The 20,811-nt window shown below is 37.1% G+C and overlaps 1 protein-coding gene across 1 annotated transcript in view; it reads left to right on the plus strand.

Moving 5' to 3' along the window:
• Positions 1–20,811, plus strand: part of CALCRL (calcitonin receptor like receptor) — a 59,714-nt gene that overhangs the window by 19,308 nt on the left and 19,595 nt on the right. Inside the window, exons 2-5 of the mRNA XM_035569360.2 lie at positions 16,134–16,233; positions 16,691–16,835; positions 18,113–18,223; positions 19,171–19,283. Coding sequence (XP_035425253.1) covers positions 16,183–16,233; positions 16,691–16,835; positions 18,113–18,223; positions 19,171–19,283 — 420 coding nt within the window. The 5' untranslated portion in view covers positions 16,134–16,182. The remainder of the gene's footprint in view (positions 1–16,133; positions 16,234–16,690; positions 16,836–18,112; positions 18,224–19,170; positions 19,284–20,811) is intronic.

Here is a 20,811-nt window from a genome sequence, read left to right on the forward strand (position 1 = left end):
CAGCTTTTAAGTGTGACCCTCCCTGCCTTTTCACATGACCTTTGTTTTTGGGTTGTTTGATTTTGCTCCGAACATGTCATAGTGACTTTAGCAAAACTGCTAGGAAACCCAAAATGTAAACATGCTGTGTATTTTTTTTTATGCTTCTTCCAAATTTCATTGTGGTTTTGGGGCGTTTTTTTTTTCCTTTTTTTTTTTCTGCTCTTTCAGCTAAGCAGTTCTTAGGGAAGCTGGTAATATGGGAAGGATTTCTGGTGTTATGTGTTTGGGGTGGGAAGTGACTGCCCAGTACACAGGCACCTACTACTGCCTGGAGGCAAACCAGGCAGTGGTTACTTCCATGCAGGCTACTCCAGAGACACTGGGGAAAGCTTTGGCAACTGTCTCTTTACCCTCAGGCCATCTCAAAGGGGCCTAGGAGCCTACGGGTAGGCAAGTGAACCCAGTCTCCAGGCTTGATCTCTCTCATTACACGTACATGTGATGAGTAGTGGTCAGCGAGATGCAGCATGTGTGTAGCTGTACCTGTGTGCTTGCAGATTGCAACCTTGATGTAAGTGGAGTCAATACTAGGGACTGATTATGATACTAGCAATTTGTAGAAAAAACAAAATGAGGGCCAATTGTTTGATTTGTAATACTTTTGCACTTACTGCAGTATTTGTATACAGTGTTCACTTTTCCCTTTTGTAGAAGTTCAATTAAAAAGGGCAGATTATCATGAATAGCTAGGCAGGTTTGTTTGCACTGCACTAGCACATGTTGTGAATGTCCCAGAGGGATTGTTTGGACAGTAAAATTGTTAATGGTGTTGGTATTTAAAAAGTTATAATTAGCTTCTGAAGTTAACACCCTTTCAGTTCTATTGTTTTGTTTTAAGTGCAGAGATTTGAGAAATCCTTGGTGTATTAGGACAATTATGAATAAATTTCCCCAACCAGAAAGACTGTAAAGTTTTTCAGAATTACTGTTAGTTTGGGAGAGTGCTTCAAAATCTAAATCAAGTCTTAAAACTTATGTCTGCAGCTTTTTAAATTGATATTCAGTAATGATAATTATCAGATTCATGAATAGTTCACAAATCTTTTGTGGTGTAGCATGGATATCTACCTCTTACATATATTATGCATAGTATTTTAATGTAAGTTATATTCTATTTTACACTGTAATATTTTTCACATTTTGAATCAGGAAATATGTTCTATTTCAAGTAAGAATAAATTTTTACAGTTCTTGTCCTTTCCTAACATTCTTTTGCTCTGGCAAATGTTTAACATGTCAAACTAGTTAGGCACAGTAGTTCAAATACAATGCTATCGTATGCAATTCAGTCTGTAGGGTGAGTGTTTAGAATGCATTGCAAGAAATGAGAAAGAGGTAGAGCTGGGACAGGAGGTCACCTTAGGTAATGACTGTACCTTTACTGTACAGGAAACCTGCTTCGTGTCTCTTAGGTGCAGAGAGAACATTAAGGTAGATTTTCTCACTCAAGTGACTTAATGCTGGGAATCCCTTCTGGGAGGCGTTCCTTTAAACTCAGCATCTGAGGTGTCTGTAGTGATACCAGAGGTAATGTCCAAAGCATGGCCTGAACAGATTTTCAGTAGACTGATTCTAAACACTCCACTTCTCACTGCTACTCTCTCCAACAGAGAATAAAAATTAAATCTGTGTTAGCAGATGAAAGATGCAGAGATTCCCAGGACTGTCTGTCAGACTAACTGCTTAAAATACCTCGCACATTAGTTATGTCATTACGAGCCAGATGTTGCTTAGCTATTTCTTCACAGAACTCCTACTGAAGTTAGCAACCAACTCTCAATTCTCTGATTTAGGATCAGTATTTTTAATTACCTTACTCTCATCTGTCCTTTATGTTTCCTCTTGGTGCCTCTCTGTGACCTTAAAGGAAAAACTACATGCTTTGAAGGTTTTTAATTTGTTGTTTTTAGAACTGAACCCACTTTTTTTTTTTTTTTTGTACTGTAATCATTCTACATTCAGTAGCATTATATAGTTCAGTAGCTGTTTTGGCTCCCACTTTTGGATTAGTTAAATTTTCCCATAAGTTTGGTAGTCTGATTTTCAACAGATGTTTTGGGGCCATCCTCCTTGTAATGCCTGATGCTTAACAATGACCAGCCAAGTAGTGTCCAGAGTTCAGATCTCTGGGTGATGGCCACTTCAGACTTGAAGTTCTCAGTTACTTAAAATCACTTACCAAATGTTTATATCACTTCTCCATAGCCTTCTAAAATGGTGTAATGAGACAGATCTATACTGACTTCAAACTTAGAAGTTGTCTGGTAAGAGCAGCCAGGGAATGAATATGCATAATAGGATAAACCTAATGCAGCTAAACTTGTCAGTGTTGCTCTTGATCAAAGTCTATCTAATCCATCTTACGCTTTGCTAAGACAAAGCAAAAAGTAGTTTGTTTCCTCCTCTATAAAACATTTATACGATATCCAGAATAATTAATGCCATCATTAAAATGCCACTAGATTTGGAATGATGTGTGGCAACTCTTTAGCTGTACAGTCAGTAAAGATTTGGGGGTGTTGCAAAAGAAAGTTAAGAATATGGTTTTATGAAATGTGAGAGACTAGCTGGGTAACAACAGCTGCTAACAGCTTTTAACTTCTTTAAAGAAGTTGGCTGGTTTGTTTGTCTGCATTAGACCATCACGGAGCAGTTATAAAATTTACTAGGATATGGGAGGGTGGGGAAGGGTGAGAGAGGAAGGAGGAAAAAAACAAAAAAAGTTACTCCTGCAAGTTCTGATTTCATTTGAGAAGCCTGGAGATGTTAGGGAAGTGAGAAGTTAGCTCATGAAATGTTTTGTTCTTTGTATGCTATAGACATGTAGCAATAGTCAAGCATTTTTATTTCTGCAAAAATACTTGCAGTATCAGCAAAATATATACCTCTTCAGGAATACACTGGCCAATAATACTTGCATCTAGTTAAGAATTAGTACAAAAAATTTGTGTCTGTGTTTGGCCCAATTATCTGTGTCACCAATAAAGCACTTGATGGCTTCCTTGGAAGAAAAATATAGCTTCAAAAGAGAACAGTGTTTTCTCTTTGCTGATTAATTCATAATATTATATTCATTGCCTGCTGGGTTTCGGCAAATATCCTGCTCTATCAACAGCAAGGGGGAGCCAATGCAGGAGAAATCTGCATTTCACCAAAGGAAGCTACCCCAATGGAAATAAATGCAGGAGACTTTTTGTTTGTTTGTTTCTGAATGGTTCCCTTGCATGGAATCAGTTGGGTGATGTCGTTTCCGTTGGCTCCAGCAATGTCAAGGCCATTGATGTTGAAAGTTTTGTACTGTTTTTCCCCATTGCTTGGAAAATTGTCTCCCCCCCACACACACACCAAATCCCTGCCAAGCAAGCAGCTGTGAACAAAATTTCTCAGTCAAAGGAATTAGAAGTTTTGCACGCCCTTTGGAACAGGGAAAAACATATATACAGCTTAGAGAGGGATGAGTGGTGGGGTGCAAGTTCAGATCCTCTGCATAAAATGCAAGTGAATGAAATGGATGAGCCTTTTAAGGTGTCTTATTATGTTGAAAGGTCAGGGAAGGAATGGAAAAATGTAAGCAAAAATTGTTTTTTCATAATGACTTCTGGTACCTCGGTCTGGGAAATATTAAGTAATGCCTTAGAGTCTGAAGTCCAAACTTTGCTAATAAAGCCAGTTAGTAAATCTACTGAATGTGAGTCCTGCAATTGCATCTGAGACACTGGCAGAGCAATGGCAAGAACTGGCCTGTAGAATTACTCAGTTGAATGTCTTAATTTTAATAGATGCTTCCCATAGAATTCCACGTGTTTCATTTGCACCAGGATTATTATTTATTTTTTTTTAATGGGGGACAATGAAATCAGTATCAGAATTTTGTAGATTTTTTTTCTTCTCCAGGAAAATAAATATAGGATGTGAGTCTGCAGAAAATATGCACACCTATATTAAAGCCACCTAATATTTTTCGTGCTTGAAATGGAGATTCTCAGTTGCTTGCAGTTTTGACAAGCTTTAATTGAGATTTCCGTGACATGTTTCTGCCTTTATATTATTATTATTTCTACATTTGAAGGGGAGACAATGTGCTGAAGTGTGTAAATGGCATATAAATAACATTTATGTATAATTTATGACCAGAATAGCTGTGCATGAATAGCTATAGTGTTTGTAAGGTTTTATTGGAACATAATGTTTCATCCTCAAGAAATACCTTGTATGAGTGAGACTCAAATTTATCATGACTGTGATATTGTGTCCAATTTATGTAATATTTTATTTTATTTTTTTTTTTTGGTTCATGTTCAGGTAAGTCAGGGTGGAATAGTGCAAAAGGATATGGAAAAGTCTGTTTGTAATTAAAGGAACACTAATTGGACTGTAGGGACTGTGTGTAAGATACACTAGTCTTTCCCACGGCCACACCCTGAGCATATGATCTTTAACTCAATTCATGGAAACATTCAGACTGCTTCCTACAGATTGCAGCTGGCACTGTCTGTAAAGTCTGTGCTTCACAAAGAGCAGAGGATTTTATGTGATAATGTGCAGTGATACATTTCATGGTGCCGCAGCGTTACTATCCAGCTATGTGAAACAGATGGAATGCGCAGAAGAAAAAAAAAAAAGAACAAAATATGCAAAGCTTCATGCCCATGGAACTAATACTGGACTCCTATTAATGGTCATCCTTCCTTGCAGTTCTTAGTCAGAGGAGGTGAATTAGTGCAGTGCTTGACCATCAAATATGCATGTGGCTTACAGACTGCATGCCAGCTAAATTGTTAGATGATACGCCAACTGCTTTTGCTATTTCAAACTTATTAACATCTTTCCCAGCAGCATAATCTCTGCAAGTAGCATTTTTCAGTGGCACAGCATCACCTTTCTGTTAACAGCATGAAAACATAATAGGATGTCAACTCAGATTTAAGGCCAGTTAGACTCGGGCCCATCAAGTTAATTTTTCAGATTCCAGCTGTTGTTAATCTCCGGTATTTCAAAGGAAGAACTAGGGCTTTGTACAAGAAAATTGATGGACAAATATGAAAATTCAAAAAGGGCTAGTGTCTTAGTTCTTTCAGGTAAGGACTGCTGTATACCCTTTCAGGTGGAAGAAATCTAAGTGGTATTTCAGAAAAGACACAAACATTATTTCAGTCAGTGGTGAAGATAATTCCTACTGTCCATATTCAGACTGATACACCAGCCTCATGAAAAAGAGAAATTACTTGTATAAAACTAAGTGCACAGTGTCAAAGATAATTGATAAAGATAACCATGTAAATATGTTCTGGTTGACTGAATTTGACTCTAGCTGTCCAAATGGTCATCACTGCTATGTAGGGGACTGAAAACTTCTGAAGACTCGAATTTACAGTGCTGCCAGTTGTTCTATGTTGTTCTCCACGTGTGCTTTCAAATTGGAATGGAGAATACATTGGGTAAATACCATAAGAGAAGTTAGTGTAGTCACTTGGTAGCAGTTTAAAGGATCTCAGTTCTCATTTTGTTAAGGTGATTAGTTAATTACTATGATCCTGTAATTCAATTCTAAACTGACAGTAACTCTAGCAAAACAAGTGGTTCTTTACTCTGAGAAGCTTGAATCCGTGTCAGAGTTGTGCTTATTCCTCTGGGTGTGGTAGAGTGTGGATGAAGCTGAAGGGAATTCCCATTTAGAAGACTTTAAATCACTGGTGGGTGATATTTTCCTCTCTTTGTCAACGCTAATGTTAACTCAGATTGGCGGAAAATTGCCTGTAAAGTATGATTGGCTATAGCAATATCTTGGTACATGCCTTCACTTGAAGGAATTGTGTGTAGGGGGTTAAAAAAAACCTTTTTTGCTCCTTCTGCTTTATGGCTTTGTTAAGGTGATTTCTGCAGCTGGTCTGTGAGGAGGATGTGGAGAGGAAAAAAAGAAAAGCTGTGGTTATAGATGTAAAGTTAAAAGCTTTGACATTGCTGTGTTCTTAATCTGTCCTTTGAGTATGTGCCTCCATTCTTTTCTGTCATTTGCAAGCCTTGACTCTTCTCCATGTAGAGTATAGGACTTGATTTTAGAAGTCAAGACTAAGGCAGTGCAGGTCTCAAGACCCTGCTTATATGGATATGCAGCTAGGAATCATTATTCAGTGCTATAAACTTCTAAAAAATATGTGGAAGGTAGTTTCTTTCCATATTATTGGGATTAACTACTTCTGTTTTTTAACGTTTTTGAGTCTTGCAATCTTCTTTCTGGCTAACACGCTCTGTATGAGTCCAATTTAGTTGTTGATCAAATGCCATTTGAGGAATACAACAGAGAAAAAAAAACATAATAAAGATAGGAAATAACTGTAGGTAATTAAAAAGGAAAGGAGACAGGCTTCAGACCACTAGAATTCAGAAGGTTGTTTTTGGCTGTTGCTTGTTCTTGGCTTTTGCTACAGGACAGATTAATAGTTTTGATAATTTAACATAATATAACTTGTAATGTCTAATATTCAAAGGCTGAAATATACCAGATCTTGCACTTCTGACTTCTGGCATGTGAAATTTTAAATTTAAGAGGAAATGTTCTGAACTGTGGTGACTTAGGCTGACCTGGTAAAGGCTTTGAAGTAGCTGGTCGTTTATTTTGTTTTGAATATGTATGCCAAGCTGAATTTTTCTAAAATTGCTGTAAATTTGCCTGAACTTTTTTTGGTATAGTAAATGCATCAGAAATAGCCTGTGAGAGAAAATGCCAGTGTTTGGTATGAACTTCCATCTGAAAATTCATTTCCAGTGAGACCAATTATTACTGGTTAAAAGATGAATACTTTGGGGATATTTTAGTTCTTCATATTATGTGTTTTGTTGTTGTTGTTTGTTTGTTTTATTAAAAAAAAATCAACACAAAATCAAAAGACCATAGCGCTTCAGACATATCCTTTGAGAGTTTACCTCTGTTTGCTTTGTCACTTCTGTTCGATTGACTGACCAGAGGTGAACCCAAATTTAGGACGCCGGTCCTGATGCAGTGGTTGCAGCAGCACAGTGTTTATGCTGGCGTAAGCAGTTCCCTTTCCTGGCCACCTGCTACTTCTCCATCCTGCTCTGAGTTGTTGAAGTGGCATGGTCCACCTAAAAATTAGTAATTTCATAAAAAAATCATATTGGAAAACATTATCAAAGTATATTTAGAACTGAATGAGAGTGTTTTTGTGTATATTTATATGTAAATGTTCACATTTCTAAATGTGAATCTAGGAAGAACTCTGATTTAAAACCTGTGAGTTTCACATGAACACAATTAATTGCCAAATTGGGTCGGGGCCAGTGACAAAAAGCCTGAGCAGTAAGTTTGGGACAAACAGAAGTCGTGATGCACTTTGGTTAACCCATTCCCCCTTTCCCATTGCCTTGTTCTCACCTTGAGAAAATTCTTTGAACTGTAGAAATATTGTTCCTGTAAAATTAGCATGTTTCAATGAAGAAGTAACACACACACACAGAAAACTTTCTAAAGGGGGCCAGTTGAGAAAATGACTTCATGCTGTAATCATTTTCACAAAGAAACCTTTGGTTCCCTTTCGGGTCGTTACTTGGTAAGCAGCATTGAGCAGAGTCATTCAAATAAAAATAGTGACTGCAAGACATGCACAGAGCAGCAGTTCGCTCTGCACTCTTGAACAAGCAGTGTCTGGAAAAAAAAAGAACTTTAAACATCTGAGCAAGGTTTTTATACAAGTGTTTTAAGGTCTATTTGATGAAGTCATGAATTCATGCTGCCATTGTTTTAATTGACTGATTTTGTTTGGAGGTGGAAAAATCTTAGGAGCAGAGAGGTCAATATAATATTTTTCACCTACATAATTTCATCTTGTAGCTATATTCTTATGAAAAGTTCCTTCTTGGAAATAAATCACCCTGCCTTTCCCAGTTAGATGGAGGAAAGAGGGAGCAGAGTGTGAGAGATCAGAGAGGAAAGGAAGGAAGCAAGCAGAGAGACCCTCTGCTTCAGAGTGGGTGCTCCAGGATAAAATTCCCATTGTATGCCCTTCCCACTTGCAATGCTGCTGAACCACATGGGTTACTCTTTTGTTATTCATGTCAGCAGGCGTGAGCTGAGAGGAAAGCAAGGTGGAAAACATTTTTGTTTGGCACACATGCTTAAGGTTCACAGTTCTGATGGTCACAGAAAAAAGGTCCTCAGTCTCTGTATGCTCTCAGCTAAGGGCTGTGCCCACACTCTGAAATAACTGCGGAAACTTGGCCTCGCTGTAGCAGCTGTATGAGTGTTGGTGTTCCCTGGTCCAAATCCTTGCCATATTCATGCCAGAAGGAGCTGTAGAGGGAGACAGGAAGAGAGAGGGAGCCTTTGGAACAAAATGCTTGATGAAGGCCTCTGCTGAAAGCTTTACAGCTTCTCTATTTGAATATGCAGCTAGAGTGCAGCGACAGGACTTAGACTCAGTGATCCCTGTGGGTCCTTTCCAGTTTGAGTTATCCTATGACATTCTCTGATTTTCATAGAATTTGGGCCTGGGCAGGAAGATTCAGTAGCTCCAGTGACATCCTCATGATGTTGGCTATACTGTGTAATTGACTGGGTTTGGGGTCACATTAGTAACATGTCCCTGTGAATTTTGGGGTGTAGCAAATGAGGTTTTGCTGCATGTGTCTGTGAATATCTTTCTCCAGTTTCAATTAGGTTTTTATTTTTTGTTGTTGAACACAGGAGAAAATACAGATTGGCAAGTGGCAAAAGGGTAATGAAGCATTCAAATATACCTAATAAGAAGACTGTGGGAGCTCTCAAACTTTTTGTTATCATTAGATCCACGGAAAAGAGAAAACATCACAAGCAATCCCCTTCTATTAAAACTAACGCGTTAATTGAAACATCTTTGTCTCAACACAGCAATTGCTTTGGAGGAAGAGAAATCTTAAGAAAGCTTACTGAATAGATTTTAAATGAAGTTTTTAAAATAATATACCAGCAAATTACTCTAGTAGAAAAAAAGTACCACCACTAATCATCCTAATCAACCAGCTCTTGGAATTTAATCAGTCATTATTCGCTTTTCATCCTCATTTCCAATAATGATCTTTCCTACAGCATTTGATACTGACCACTCTAGCATTTTACGGGTAACTTTATTCAACAGAGCAACCTTCTTTCTAAGTTTCTTCACACTTGTATGAATGCTAAAGGATTTAAGCATCATGAATGGAGAATATTGAACAAAATGTGAATTACGCCTAGTAGCATACATGGCCATGTTGAAGGACTTTAGAAATCAAGGCACAGTTTGGGTTTGGGCTATGGGGTGAAAAGGGTTAAGCTTGTAAAGTGAGCACAAGAAGTTCTTCAACAGAGTGATAGACAAATAGCATTCACAGAAAAATCTGAAGGCACTAGTAACTATAAAATGTTGGAAATCAGAGCTGGATCCCAGAGAATAAGCTCTAGAACCTCAATGTCAGTCTGCTGCTAAACATTTATTTACCCACATTTTCATTGCCTTTATTTAACAACTCAAGGAGGAAAGCATTTGGGGTGCTGGTATTACTGTATAAGACAGGAACTGTAAAACAAAAAACAACCAAGAGAAACCCTATCATTTTAAAATGCAACTAATGGGGGAAATATTATCCTAAGTTATTTGTTGTATTTTGATAAAATATGTAAAGAAAAGTGGTACTGGGGAACTGATTTCTACAGTAAAGGTTATTTTATATTAGCTGACAGCTCTTGCTATCTCCTTTTAGGCTAGAAATAAGGAAGTTACATTATATTGTGCTGTTGAACTCTGATAAAGCTTTCTGTTTAGAAGATAAAATAATCAGTACTATTGGCAGAAAATATTAGAGCCAAGAAAACTTTGTGAAATGATTTTGGAACTGTGGAGTTCTGTGTCTCTTGCTTATCTTAGATAATATTACTTTGCTTTGGTATTTCTAACATTCATATATGCATTTATTTGACACAATTAAATATCTTGTAAATGATACTGCTAAATTGTAACTCAATTAATCCTCAATTGAGTTGTTGTCTGTCTTCCACATGCAATTGCAGCGTTTCCTACTGCTGGCTGTGTATGTTCTTAAGTCAACAGAAAGTTCAACGTTTGAAAGGGGAAGGTAGAGCCTTCGTAATTTAGAGAAAAGGCATTGAAAGTACAGAGGCCAAGAGAAGACCTGTCAATGTAAGAGCAAGGAGGAATGTCTTTGTATTTCTCTGCTATGTAGACAGGAGTAATATCGCCCAAAAGCAAAAATTGCTGAATATTCCAGGGGAAGAACCTTGTGGAGGATTTCTCCTCCAAACCCTTATTCTGAGGGTTTTGTTGAGGTGGAATAATTTTTTTTTTTCTTTTTGTGGTGGTTGTTGGTTGGGTTGGGTTGATTTCTTAACTGGACCTCTATAGCTTGTGTTTCTTCTCCAGATAATTTAAAATGTCACCCAAACCTCTGAACTGAACAGAGTAGGAAAAGTGTTACAAAATAGTGAGTCATGTCTTTCCACCACACCAAAAAACTAACACCACCATCCCTTTATGATTGGTTCTTATGATTTTAGGTATTATTAGAAATGGCCAAGTGTGTTGTCAATAACTGCTAGTAGTGTCCGTTGATGTAGGAGACAAAACTTATCTGAATGGTAGCCAAAAGCTATTAATGAGAAAAAGTACACAGAAGTAATTTAATCTGTGTAATCTTATCTACAGATGGTTCTGCAATCTCCGCAAGGCCTCTGGCAAGCTACTAGAGTGATGGAAAAACAAATGAACAAACAATCTGCATGCTAATAGAATAAATGATGTGAAACATCTTTGGGAACTAGACCTAATTTTCTACTTGCAGTAAGCAGGAGATCTTGAAACACACATAACGTGGCCTAGGAAATAAGCAGCCAGTGTTTTCTCATACTGAGCTAAACTACCACTTAATGCATGATGAAGTTGGTCTAAGATAATAAAACAATAAAAATGAGGTGCTCCTCTGTTTCTTCTCCATTTATTTTAACTTATAATCCCCGAGAATAGAGTAAATACTGTTGTGCCACAGCTGCTCCATGGGCAAAGCTACTAGAAAAGAAGGTAGAAGGAGGAAGGAAAGTTTGTGCGCAGAACAACAGATATGGTATTTTATGTAATATCTCCATGCATGTGAGCAGTGCTGTGGGTTTGGAGAATGAAATATTGAAAGAAACTGGGCGTGTGGTACTTTTGGTTTATTTCCTATATTATTTTTTACAGTGGTGATATGAATATTGCACATCTTTTCATAATTGCTGGTTCACTTGTGGAGGTCTTCAAGAGCACTGTAAGCATCTTTCTTCTGCAGTGCAGGAGGAGATCTCAGTTTATCCCTTTGCATTTCTCAGGCAAGCTCTTTGCACTGTTCTATCTTCATGCTGCTGCTTGCTACCAGTCAGTGGTACACACAGCGATCTATCCTAGTACTCCTAAGGAGCTGAAAATGGTATGAGGAACATTTTTTTTTAATGTTTTTGTGCAGTGAGGTTTCTTGGAAGCTGTGAAGAACTAATGCTTCTGTACTGTAAAGTCTTGTCAGGGAAAATCACACTCTTTTCATCTCCTGTCTCACTGGTTTTAGGAGTCTGCAAATGCTGATACTGGGTCTTAGTTCAAAGTGGTGGTGAGCAGGGAATTCTAATGTCATGAAACCGTGTTACCCAGAGTTTGGTAGATTTGTTCTGTAACTATTAGTCTTGAGCCTTATTAACCCCGTAATTATTAGGAGGATAGAGAAATTCCCACACACAGCTGTGAGATGTTTTGTCATACCATCAGAGCAGTTTGGTCCAAATCTTGGCAGAAGTGGTTCCCTCAGAAATCAGAAGAATATTTTACCTGATTAGGGAGCTTTCCAAATTGCCCTGGATTGGTCTCTTTGTAAGTGTGGAGATGTTTAGTCCACTTCCAGGACTAAATGAATTTGGTGCGCAGAAGCCCTTATTCTTGAAAGAGAATCTGTCCCTTAATGGGCAGTTTTTCTCTCAAGATTTATGTGAATGGAGGTGCAAATGACACTTTAGTTCCATTGGAGACCACTGGATTTTTCTAACAGCGTAAGGCAGCAATTCAAATCAAGGATGTTTGGAAAGGGTTGGGCATTTTACAACTTTTTTTTTTTTTTTTTTTTTTGCCTGTACCTTGGGCTGAAACAACCAAACCTTGCCTGGGGTTTGAAATGCTCTGAATCACACGCCCCTCTCTGAAAAGAATCAGAAATAATAAAATAGCCTGTATCAAAATAGCCTGTATCTGAGAGGGAGTCCAACCAGACAAAATCAGGGAGTGCTAGAATAACAGGAAGAGGTGTTTTTTTGTTTGTTTGTTTTGTTTTGTTTTTGTTTTTGTTTTTTTTTTGTTAAGAAAGCAGCCATTCTGATCCCTGCTTTATGCCAGAGAGGAAGGATATACATCTATATATGCACGTTCAACTTCAGTGTTGCAAGATTATAACATTGCTGCAAGCTAATGTGATTTATATTGAAAATGTTTTCTTTTCTTGGGTGAATCAAAGATGACCAGACGATTAGTGAAATAAGTTTGTGCATGTGAATGAAGGTGCCTGCAATGATGTAAGTATACATCATTGTATAAGTGTATAAGTGTAAGGCTCTCCTTCCCATGCCACCCATACGGAGCTGCACTCTGACTTCAAGTCAAGTTTAAGGGTAACTGCCTTAGGTAGAAGCCTGAGGTTTTTCTTGATGCATTAAATGTGGTCAAGTGATTGAAGTTCAAAACAGTATTTTTCTACTTTTTATTTTTAATTTTTTTTTTACCCTTTTGGTTTGTCATTGAAATGGGAAGTGTCTGGAGCTCAGCAAGGGCAGCATTTATTCTTGGGAGGATGGGAAAAGGTTAAAAGTAGAAACAGCTGATGAGACAGGATGGATGGCTCTGTAGAGAAAGCAGGAGGAAGAGAAATGTGAACATCTGTTAAAGCTACACCAGTGACTTTTTTGACTAAGTTCAGCTTGCAGTTCCTTTTGAATTCATTCTTCAGTAGATGTCACTGCTATCAGTGAGAAACATTGCATGGGCCTGTGGAGTATCATTAATATGGGCAATGGAGAATGCAATCAAGACAAAAAGCAGGCAGTTCAAGGTTGCTGAGTTGTGGTTTTGTTTTGGCTTTGGTTGGTTGTTTTTTGTTGTTTTTCAGCTGTCTTGGTGTTCAGTACAGCACACACTAAAAACAAAAATGAGATTTTGAAGATCTGATTTGCTATTGAGATTCGCCATTCTCTTCCCACTGACATTGTGTTTTACTGGGAAAATCAGTAAGGCAGAACTGTCCTAGTGTTTCCCCACTGGCTTACAGTTTCCTTCAACACCTATCATGTAAATCACAATCCTGATGGCTTTTGTTCAGAATCCCCCACTGTCTGAGTGGCACTGGGGGATTCTGAATGAGCCTCTACCATCTTTTCCCTCAAGTTAACTTTCATTACACTCAAATTAATCTCGGTCCAATAAAGATGTTCTCTTATCCCTGGTAGAGTTGTCAAAGATGTTTAATAACAGAATAACAACTGGGGAAGCATTACTGTGTAAAGAAACCTGACAACGTCTCTCATTTACTGTCAATTTCCTTGCCTTGTGCATCTCCTACTTCCCAGCTGGGAGAGGCAGAGAATACTCCAAGAATTGTGTTTGGTTTTCAGCTCATCAGAACAGACGATTAATAAAAGCAGCCTTACTTTCTCAGGAGTGCTGGCTTGCTGCCTCAGTCAATGAACTGAGCATGCTGCTGGCCATTCCTAAGAAAGTGTTTTATCTTCCTGTACAAGTTCTTGTCCAAACCAACTGGAATAGATTTTGAGTGAATGAATTCATCTGATGATGCAAGAAATGGTTTGCTGAAGTCCAAATAGGTGTCTGAATGACCTTCACCCTGCATTTTGTAATTAAATCCAAAAGTAGTGATGTTCGGGAAGAGGATTTTTTTTGTCTATGTATAAGTTTTTGGCTTTGCAGTTAGTAACTGTGTGGACTGAGTGGAAAGTATTGAGTGAATTATAGACTTGACTTAATCTTTTATCTCCTGGGAAAAACTAATAATTTAATGCTGGATACTGGAATACTTGATAGGGAGTGTCTACAAAACCACTAGATAAGAAAAGATTCACACCCTTAAAGGAACCAGGCTACAGGATGACTTCTGATACTGTGAAATCGAAATGATCATGGGCTGTGAAGTGAAGCAGATGAATTCTGCCATTGCTTCTATGATATTATATCTTTTAGATAAATAAAAATAAGCAAGGTTAAGTGAGGGCAATATTTGAATCTTTATTTTAAATTTGCCATCCAACATTCCTTTTAGCAGAAGGATTTTTGGAACTATTGTGGAGAAAATTATTTCTAACTTCTTTGTATGCAAGTAGAAAAACAAATATTAAATTAAGGATGCTGTGTTCTACTTGATTCCTCTCTTTCCTTGTTCTGCTCACATCATGTATGGCTTTTAGCCCTATGCAGATGTGCTTTGGCATACACTGGAGAGAGAGAGAGGGAAGATTATTCCATTGTTTTATATCCAAGTAGATAATTCTGATTTCCTTAGAAGGGCAGTGCTTTTTTTTTTTTTTTCTTTTCTTTCCCCACTAGGTAATTAGGCACAAGTAAAATTGACTAAAGGATTGTAACAAATTTAAATTTATGCACCCCTGCCCTCTGTTGTCATGCAGAATTGAAATCATATTGCCTCTTTACTAGTTACGATGTCTTCATTTATGTTTTGTATTCAGTCAATCCTTAGTCATTGTACATGGATATTTAGATTGTTTTTATTAACAATGTCTTTAGTAATAAACACTACAAAAGTTGCCATTCTGTATGTGTCAGATAGTGATTTTTGCAATAATCAATTCACTGTAGTTCTCATCAAATATGGATTTTCTGAAGAACTATTAGAGTGCATTGTGAATATATTTCATGTATGTCAGTTGGTCTGTGTTCTAGTGTTTTAAGAACCTTCAGAACAGCATATTTGAATTTCAGCGTCTTGCTGAATTACCTGAGCAATTTCCAGCAATCAGTGTTAGAGAATTGCATGCCAGCGGTAAAAATAGAGAAAGATTACTGATACGCTTTTACTCTGGGTTAAACAGGTAAAACAGTAATTGGTTTTACAACAGGCTTCTTGTATTTTCATCAAGTTTTACAATAAACAACAGTGATCTCATATTTTGTAGTGTGTATAGCCTGTTCGTGCTAAATAGCTAAATTTAGCACAAAATGCTCTTCGTGCTATTACTCAGAATTCTATTCTTCCATTACTTATTCTATTGCAAAACAGGTGGTCAAGGTGCTTAAGAAATCATTTTGTATATTTTTTGCTTTAGGTGCATTGTACACTTCAAGAATCAAATTCTAGAATAGTCTGTACTGTCAGATAATTACAGCTTTTTTGAATCGTTCTGTTATCTATATATTTTACAGCTACTGCATATACAGAAACTATTTTATAGCTTACAACTATCTCTTGTCCTTTTTTATCCTTACAAGGTTGTGACTTTCAGTTAAAGCATCTACTTACTAGACCTGTTCTTCCAGAAATGGCAAAGCTAAAAATCAGCTGGTATGAAGAGAATAGGAAATAATTGTGTGTGTGTGTGTGTGTGTGTGTGTGTGTAAATCTAAGTCTACTGTAGAGTAAACTGAACTGCAGCATGGTCTAGTTGCCCGAAGCAGAGATGTCAAGGAGCCAACTCAGATCTTGGCCTTTGAAAGCTGTTAATTGCCACATATTTGTCAGAGTGGGTACCAGCTTCCCAACTGGGACAAATCCTCCAGAGAAGTGGTGTTAGCTGAAGCAATGGGTGGCCCTTCCTTCCTCCCCTGTGAGAGATGGAGGTGTTGGTGCAGCAAAAACTTGGCTGCTGCAATTTGCTACTGGTGAATTGAGGGCATTTTCTTCACATCATATTGTACATCACCATGTATATCACATGGCACCATGTGAGAATAAAATTCAGTGGACTTCCATTGATTTGTTCTAATGCAGAAAGAAAATATCAAGTCTTTTATCAGTTTTGGCTTTTGTGATTTACTACTTTTTTTTTCCTGTTTTTTACATTGCAGTTTGAGTTCATTTGATTGCAACATAAAATACACTGCACCAAATACAAAAATGACAAAAAACTGGATAACGTTTTTGCTGTTCTTCCTCTTGGTTACTATGGTGAGTTTTATCTTTTTTTTTTCTTTTTTTTTTTTAATGAATTCCAGTTTGTGTGTAATCCAAGTGTGTACAGAACACCAGAGAAATTGCTATTTTCTAAAAGCTAATAAGTTCAAATATAGTTTCCACAAAGCAAGATCTTTACTGCCTTATATCCTCCATTTATTTCCTATGCTAACAAACCGTAATTACCTCTGTTGAACCCAGCATATCTTTTGCTAGCAGAGAAGTTTATGGTAACAGTTGACATGCCTATATCAGCCAGAAAACTACAAAATCAGATCGTCAGTAGTAAGATTTAAGATCACTTTCCTTCAGTAAAATAATATTCAAAATATAATATTTAAAGTGATTGAAGTTAAAGAAACTTTTATCAGTTTTTATGTGAGTAGTAGATCCAAATTCATTAAAAATACATTTAAAAGTGACTTGCTAAAATAAGTCTTATTCTTCCTAGTTTTTTGCCACTGCCATACCAGCTGAGGGGCATCAGAATATGACAGACGACTTCGCTCAACTGAGTGTTACACGGAATAAAATTATGACAGCACAGTATGAATGCTACCAGAAAATTATGCATGATCCCATTCATAGGAAAGAAGGTAGAGTTTATTTTCTCATAAGGTTTTCCAGAGGGAGGTGGTCGATAGATATAACTAAAGTAATCCAGGATCCTTTTGTTATATTAGTCATTGCTTATATTGGTAACAATTTTTTCAGGTTCTATTCATACCATATTTTAGAAACATCATTTTGGAACTCACAGTAACACTGTGTATTACAGTGCATGTAATGCCCATTGAATTACATCCACTATATGGTAAATAACACAAAACTTTTATTTCTGATGACATTAGAAAATGATAATTTAAACAGATATCCAGATTAAGAAAATGGAGATCATTTCCAACTTTATAACTTCTGAAAGCATTGAATGGTTTAGGGGGGAAAAGGGATAATTACACAGTATTTTTCTCTTCTGAAGTGTTTCTTTGTAGAAAAGCAATGTCTGGAGGTCAGAAATGGATACGAGTATGACAGTGTAAGTTTATGTCCAGCCCAGGGCACCACGAGTTTAAAAGGATCTGGACAAGCGGGAAAATCTCTAGATAAGAAGGGGAACTATGTGATGTTTGAAATACGCATCATTTGAGATAGTTTAGGGGGCAGGGAGAATATGTTATGTCTTGAATAGAAAACTGAAGGAAAATACAAGAATATGTTCAGATCTGTAGGTCAGTCATTCTGCATGCCTACATATAGATATTAAAAATCTGTGTGAGTGCCTTGAGGCGTTGAAATGGGCTCCAGAAGAAGGACTCTGTGACATCCCTGTCCTGGAGCAGTTAGAGAAGTATCTGCAGGCTCAGTTCTACCTGAGAACAAGGAACTGTGGCTGCCTCCCATGTGGGCTTTCTGATGGCTTCTAGGATACCAGTGTGTTTTCCATGAGCTAATAAACACATATATAGAGGCTTGGTGTACATCCAAAATGTAAATACATTCAGTAAAATGGTCTTTGCAAATTTAAGGCTCTTTGTTCACGTGCATTATTCAGTCTGAATTGATGCATTTTGCTTTGCCCAAAGAATGTTAGCCTACCATGCTCTAAATCTGATGAGGTAAATGATGATGTATTCTAAAACATGTTCGAAGAAATATATACGTAAGAAGCTGTTTCTATTACATGAAGTTATAATTAACTGTTGCTAAATTTTGTTTGCTTTTTTTTTCTTTATGAAGAAAACTCATTGCTGCAAGTGAGAAACTTAACATATGCAGTGCTATATCTTACTTTTGAAAGACTTATCTTTCAAAAGATATCTTACTTGTGAAAGGAGGGTTGTTAGTTTATTATCGGGTGTCCACTTGTTCGTAGGTCCTTACTGTAACAGGACATGGGATGGCTGGTTGTGCTGGAGTGATGTTGCTGCAGGAACTGTGTCAGTACAGCGTTGTCCTGACTACTTTCAGGATTTCAATCCATCAGGTAAGTGTGCATGGGCTTCTGCATCAACACGTTGTTTAATAAAAAGCCTACTTTTTGCTCCACTCAAGTCACTAATGTACTAGAATTTAACTAACTCCAAATCCATTATCTGCACTTTCCCTCTATCACATAGAATATTGGCAAGTTAGTGGGTTTTGTTGTTGTTTTTGTTTTGTTTTGTTTTGAAATGTGCCTTAGTAGGATTCTGTAGGTGAGGAAATACAAATAGAATTTAGATGACAGCTCTTTCTTCATAGAGACGAGGTTTTCCCTCTGAGAGATAAGCAGAAACATTATTTATTCTACCTCAGTTTAGCTGTTGAAGTCAACAAGAGTTTCTCCAAATGAATCTTTTCCTACTTCTGTAAGCTTAACTTTGCTTTTGTGAGCATGTGGAAAATGTCATAGATGTCAACTCTTGTCTGCTTCTACTGCATTTAGTATTTCCCACGGTCTTTTGATGCCTCTCTTCATTTGATTAGGTAGAAATCATTATATGGTCCTGGAAATTTTCCAGTCTGGTTCTTGAGCAGTTTCTCTGTTGATATTTTCCTGCCTGTCCAATCCTAATTTACAGTGGTAGGATGTCAGACATCAGTTTATGTCTTGGATGTTAAAGAAGCCATTCCTGTCACTTCATCTGGTAGTTCTGCATCAGTTTCATATATTTTTGATACTTAACTGGATTGGAAGAGGAAAATCTATTTGTTTTCTTAAGAAGAACACATCATCAGTTGCCCTTGCCAAGCAAAAGCAATGGCCTCTAGTTTCTCAGAATTTGTAGTAACAAGCAGTGTCTCTCTAGTCATATTAATAAAGCTGTCATTTGTTTGCCAATCTTTTTTCGTGAAATACGAGGCATCAGGAAGTAGAACTTCAGTGCTGACTGTTGTGTTTTTGTCTTGTTTTTCTTTTTTTGTTTTTCTTTCCAACTACTTTGGCTGTAGAAAAAGTGACGAAGATCTGTGATCCAAGTGGGAACTGGTTTAGACACCCAGAAAGCAACAGGACGTGGACAAACTACACCCAGTGTAATATCTATACGCATGAAAAAGTGAAGGTAGGAAATGAACAAATGCATGTCACCAGTTAAGAAATTGGTCTGAAAAATTTAACATCTCAAAAATTAGGCAGCAGAGTTAATGTAACATCAAAATGCAAAAAGAGAAAACATGCTGAATAAAAATGATGAATTGTTCTAAGCAGACTCAAAAAAAAAAAAAAAAGGCTTTCACAGCTGATTTTAACTACTTGATTAGTATGTTATCATCTTTGTTTGTGGGTATTTTAAATGTGCACTAGTACTTGTCTATGTCATCCACAGTCACCTACTGGTAAGCAAAATGTACTCCTTAAAAGAACATCCGTTACATTTTGCTCTGTAATTTTGAAGTAGGGTACAAGCTCAGCAGAACTGCAGGACATTTGCACTTCTCTTGAAGACCTGCTGAGTGCATGGGTTTATCCAATTAACTCATAGTGGCAGAGATTTTCAGCAGGTCCACAACAGTTTTATGTGGACTTACTGCATCTTCCAGGCAGCATTAAGAAGAACTAGGATTTTTTATTTTTTTAAATTTTGTTTTATTTTCCAATGTAATATGAAAAGCAGAGCTAATATTTTCTGTTTTACAAAAGTGTAGGCAAGCTGTAGTTGAGTGGATTGACCACAGGATTTTTGGAGGCCACAGGTTAGTAAATGATAAGAAGTGTTAGCTAGGTTTTGTTTTCCCTTGTGGCCCTTCCCTTGTGGATGTCTTGTGTCCTGGCTCACAAGAGGAATTTTTTTTTTCCAGTTTTTGAATTACTAAACTGCCCACACAAATGGAAAAAACATGCTTTGTGAGTTTGTTTTTTTCCTATGTATCAAAGGTAGACTGTGTGCACACTTATTTATGTGGGTATCTATATAGATGGCACTTTTATAGACTGTAGTTTAGCTTGGATGCCCATCCATTGACAGATTTAGGGAAAAAAATGTGGTAAAGCTCCAACTGCTTTCTGAGATAATCAGTGATATGTGAGGGTATAATGTATACAATTGCATATTCCTATCCCTCACCCACACAAAAAGCCTCCATGTCCACTAATAGTATTCATAATGTTTATAAAACACATTCAGTCATGGGAAAAAGCAGTAAAATGACACCATAAATGCCCAAAAAATAGAAATACAAAATGTAAGGATAGATTGTGAGTGAATCTAGGCCTCATGGAAAAAAAGCACAGTAACAGTAGATTGTATCAAGAATACTGCCATCTAGTCTAATAGGGACCCTAACTGCTTGCATCATTGCTGTCAGAGTGTTTAATGTTATTTACCAAGAAACCACGTTGAGAAAAGGTGATAATAAAGCACTTTTGCATTGCTTTTTCTCAAATCAATTGAGTATATCCATGGCAGTTTAATTCTATTCTTATTCTATAGTAGAGAGATATCAACTCATTGATTCTTGCTAATATTTGACTAGAAACTGACAGAATGTTATTCAGAAAGGATTAGATCAATGCAGGTCTTCGTGTATGAATAATGTGAGGAGCTTCTTTGTGGCCTTCTTTCAAGGCAGGTTAGATAATGCACAATAAAC

The sequence above is a fragment of the Cygnus atratus genome, chromosome 6 (genome assembly GCF_013377495.2).
Source record: "Cygnus atratus isolate AKBS03 ecotype Queensland, Australia chromosome 6, CAtr_DNAZoo_HiC_assembly, whole genome shotgun sequence".
NCBI classification, from domain to species: domain Eukaryota; kingdom Metazoa; phylum Chordata; class Aves; order Anseriformes; family Anatidae; genus Cygnus; species Cygnus atratus.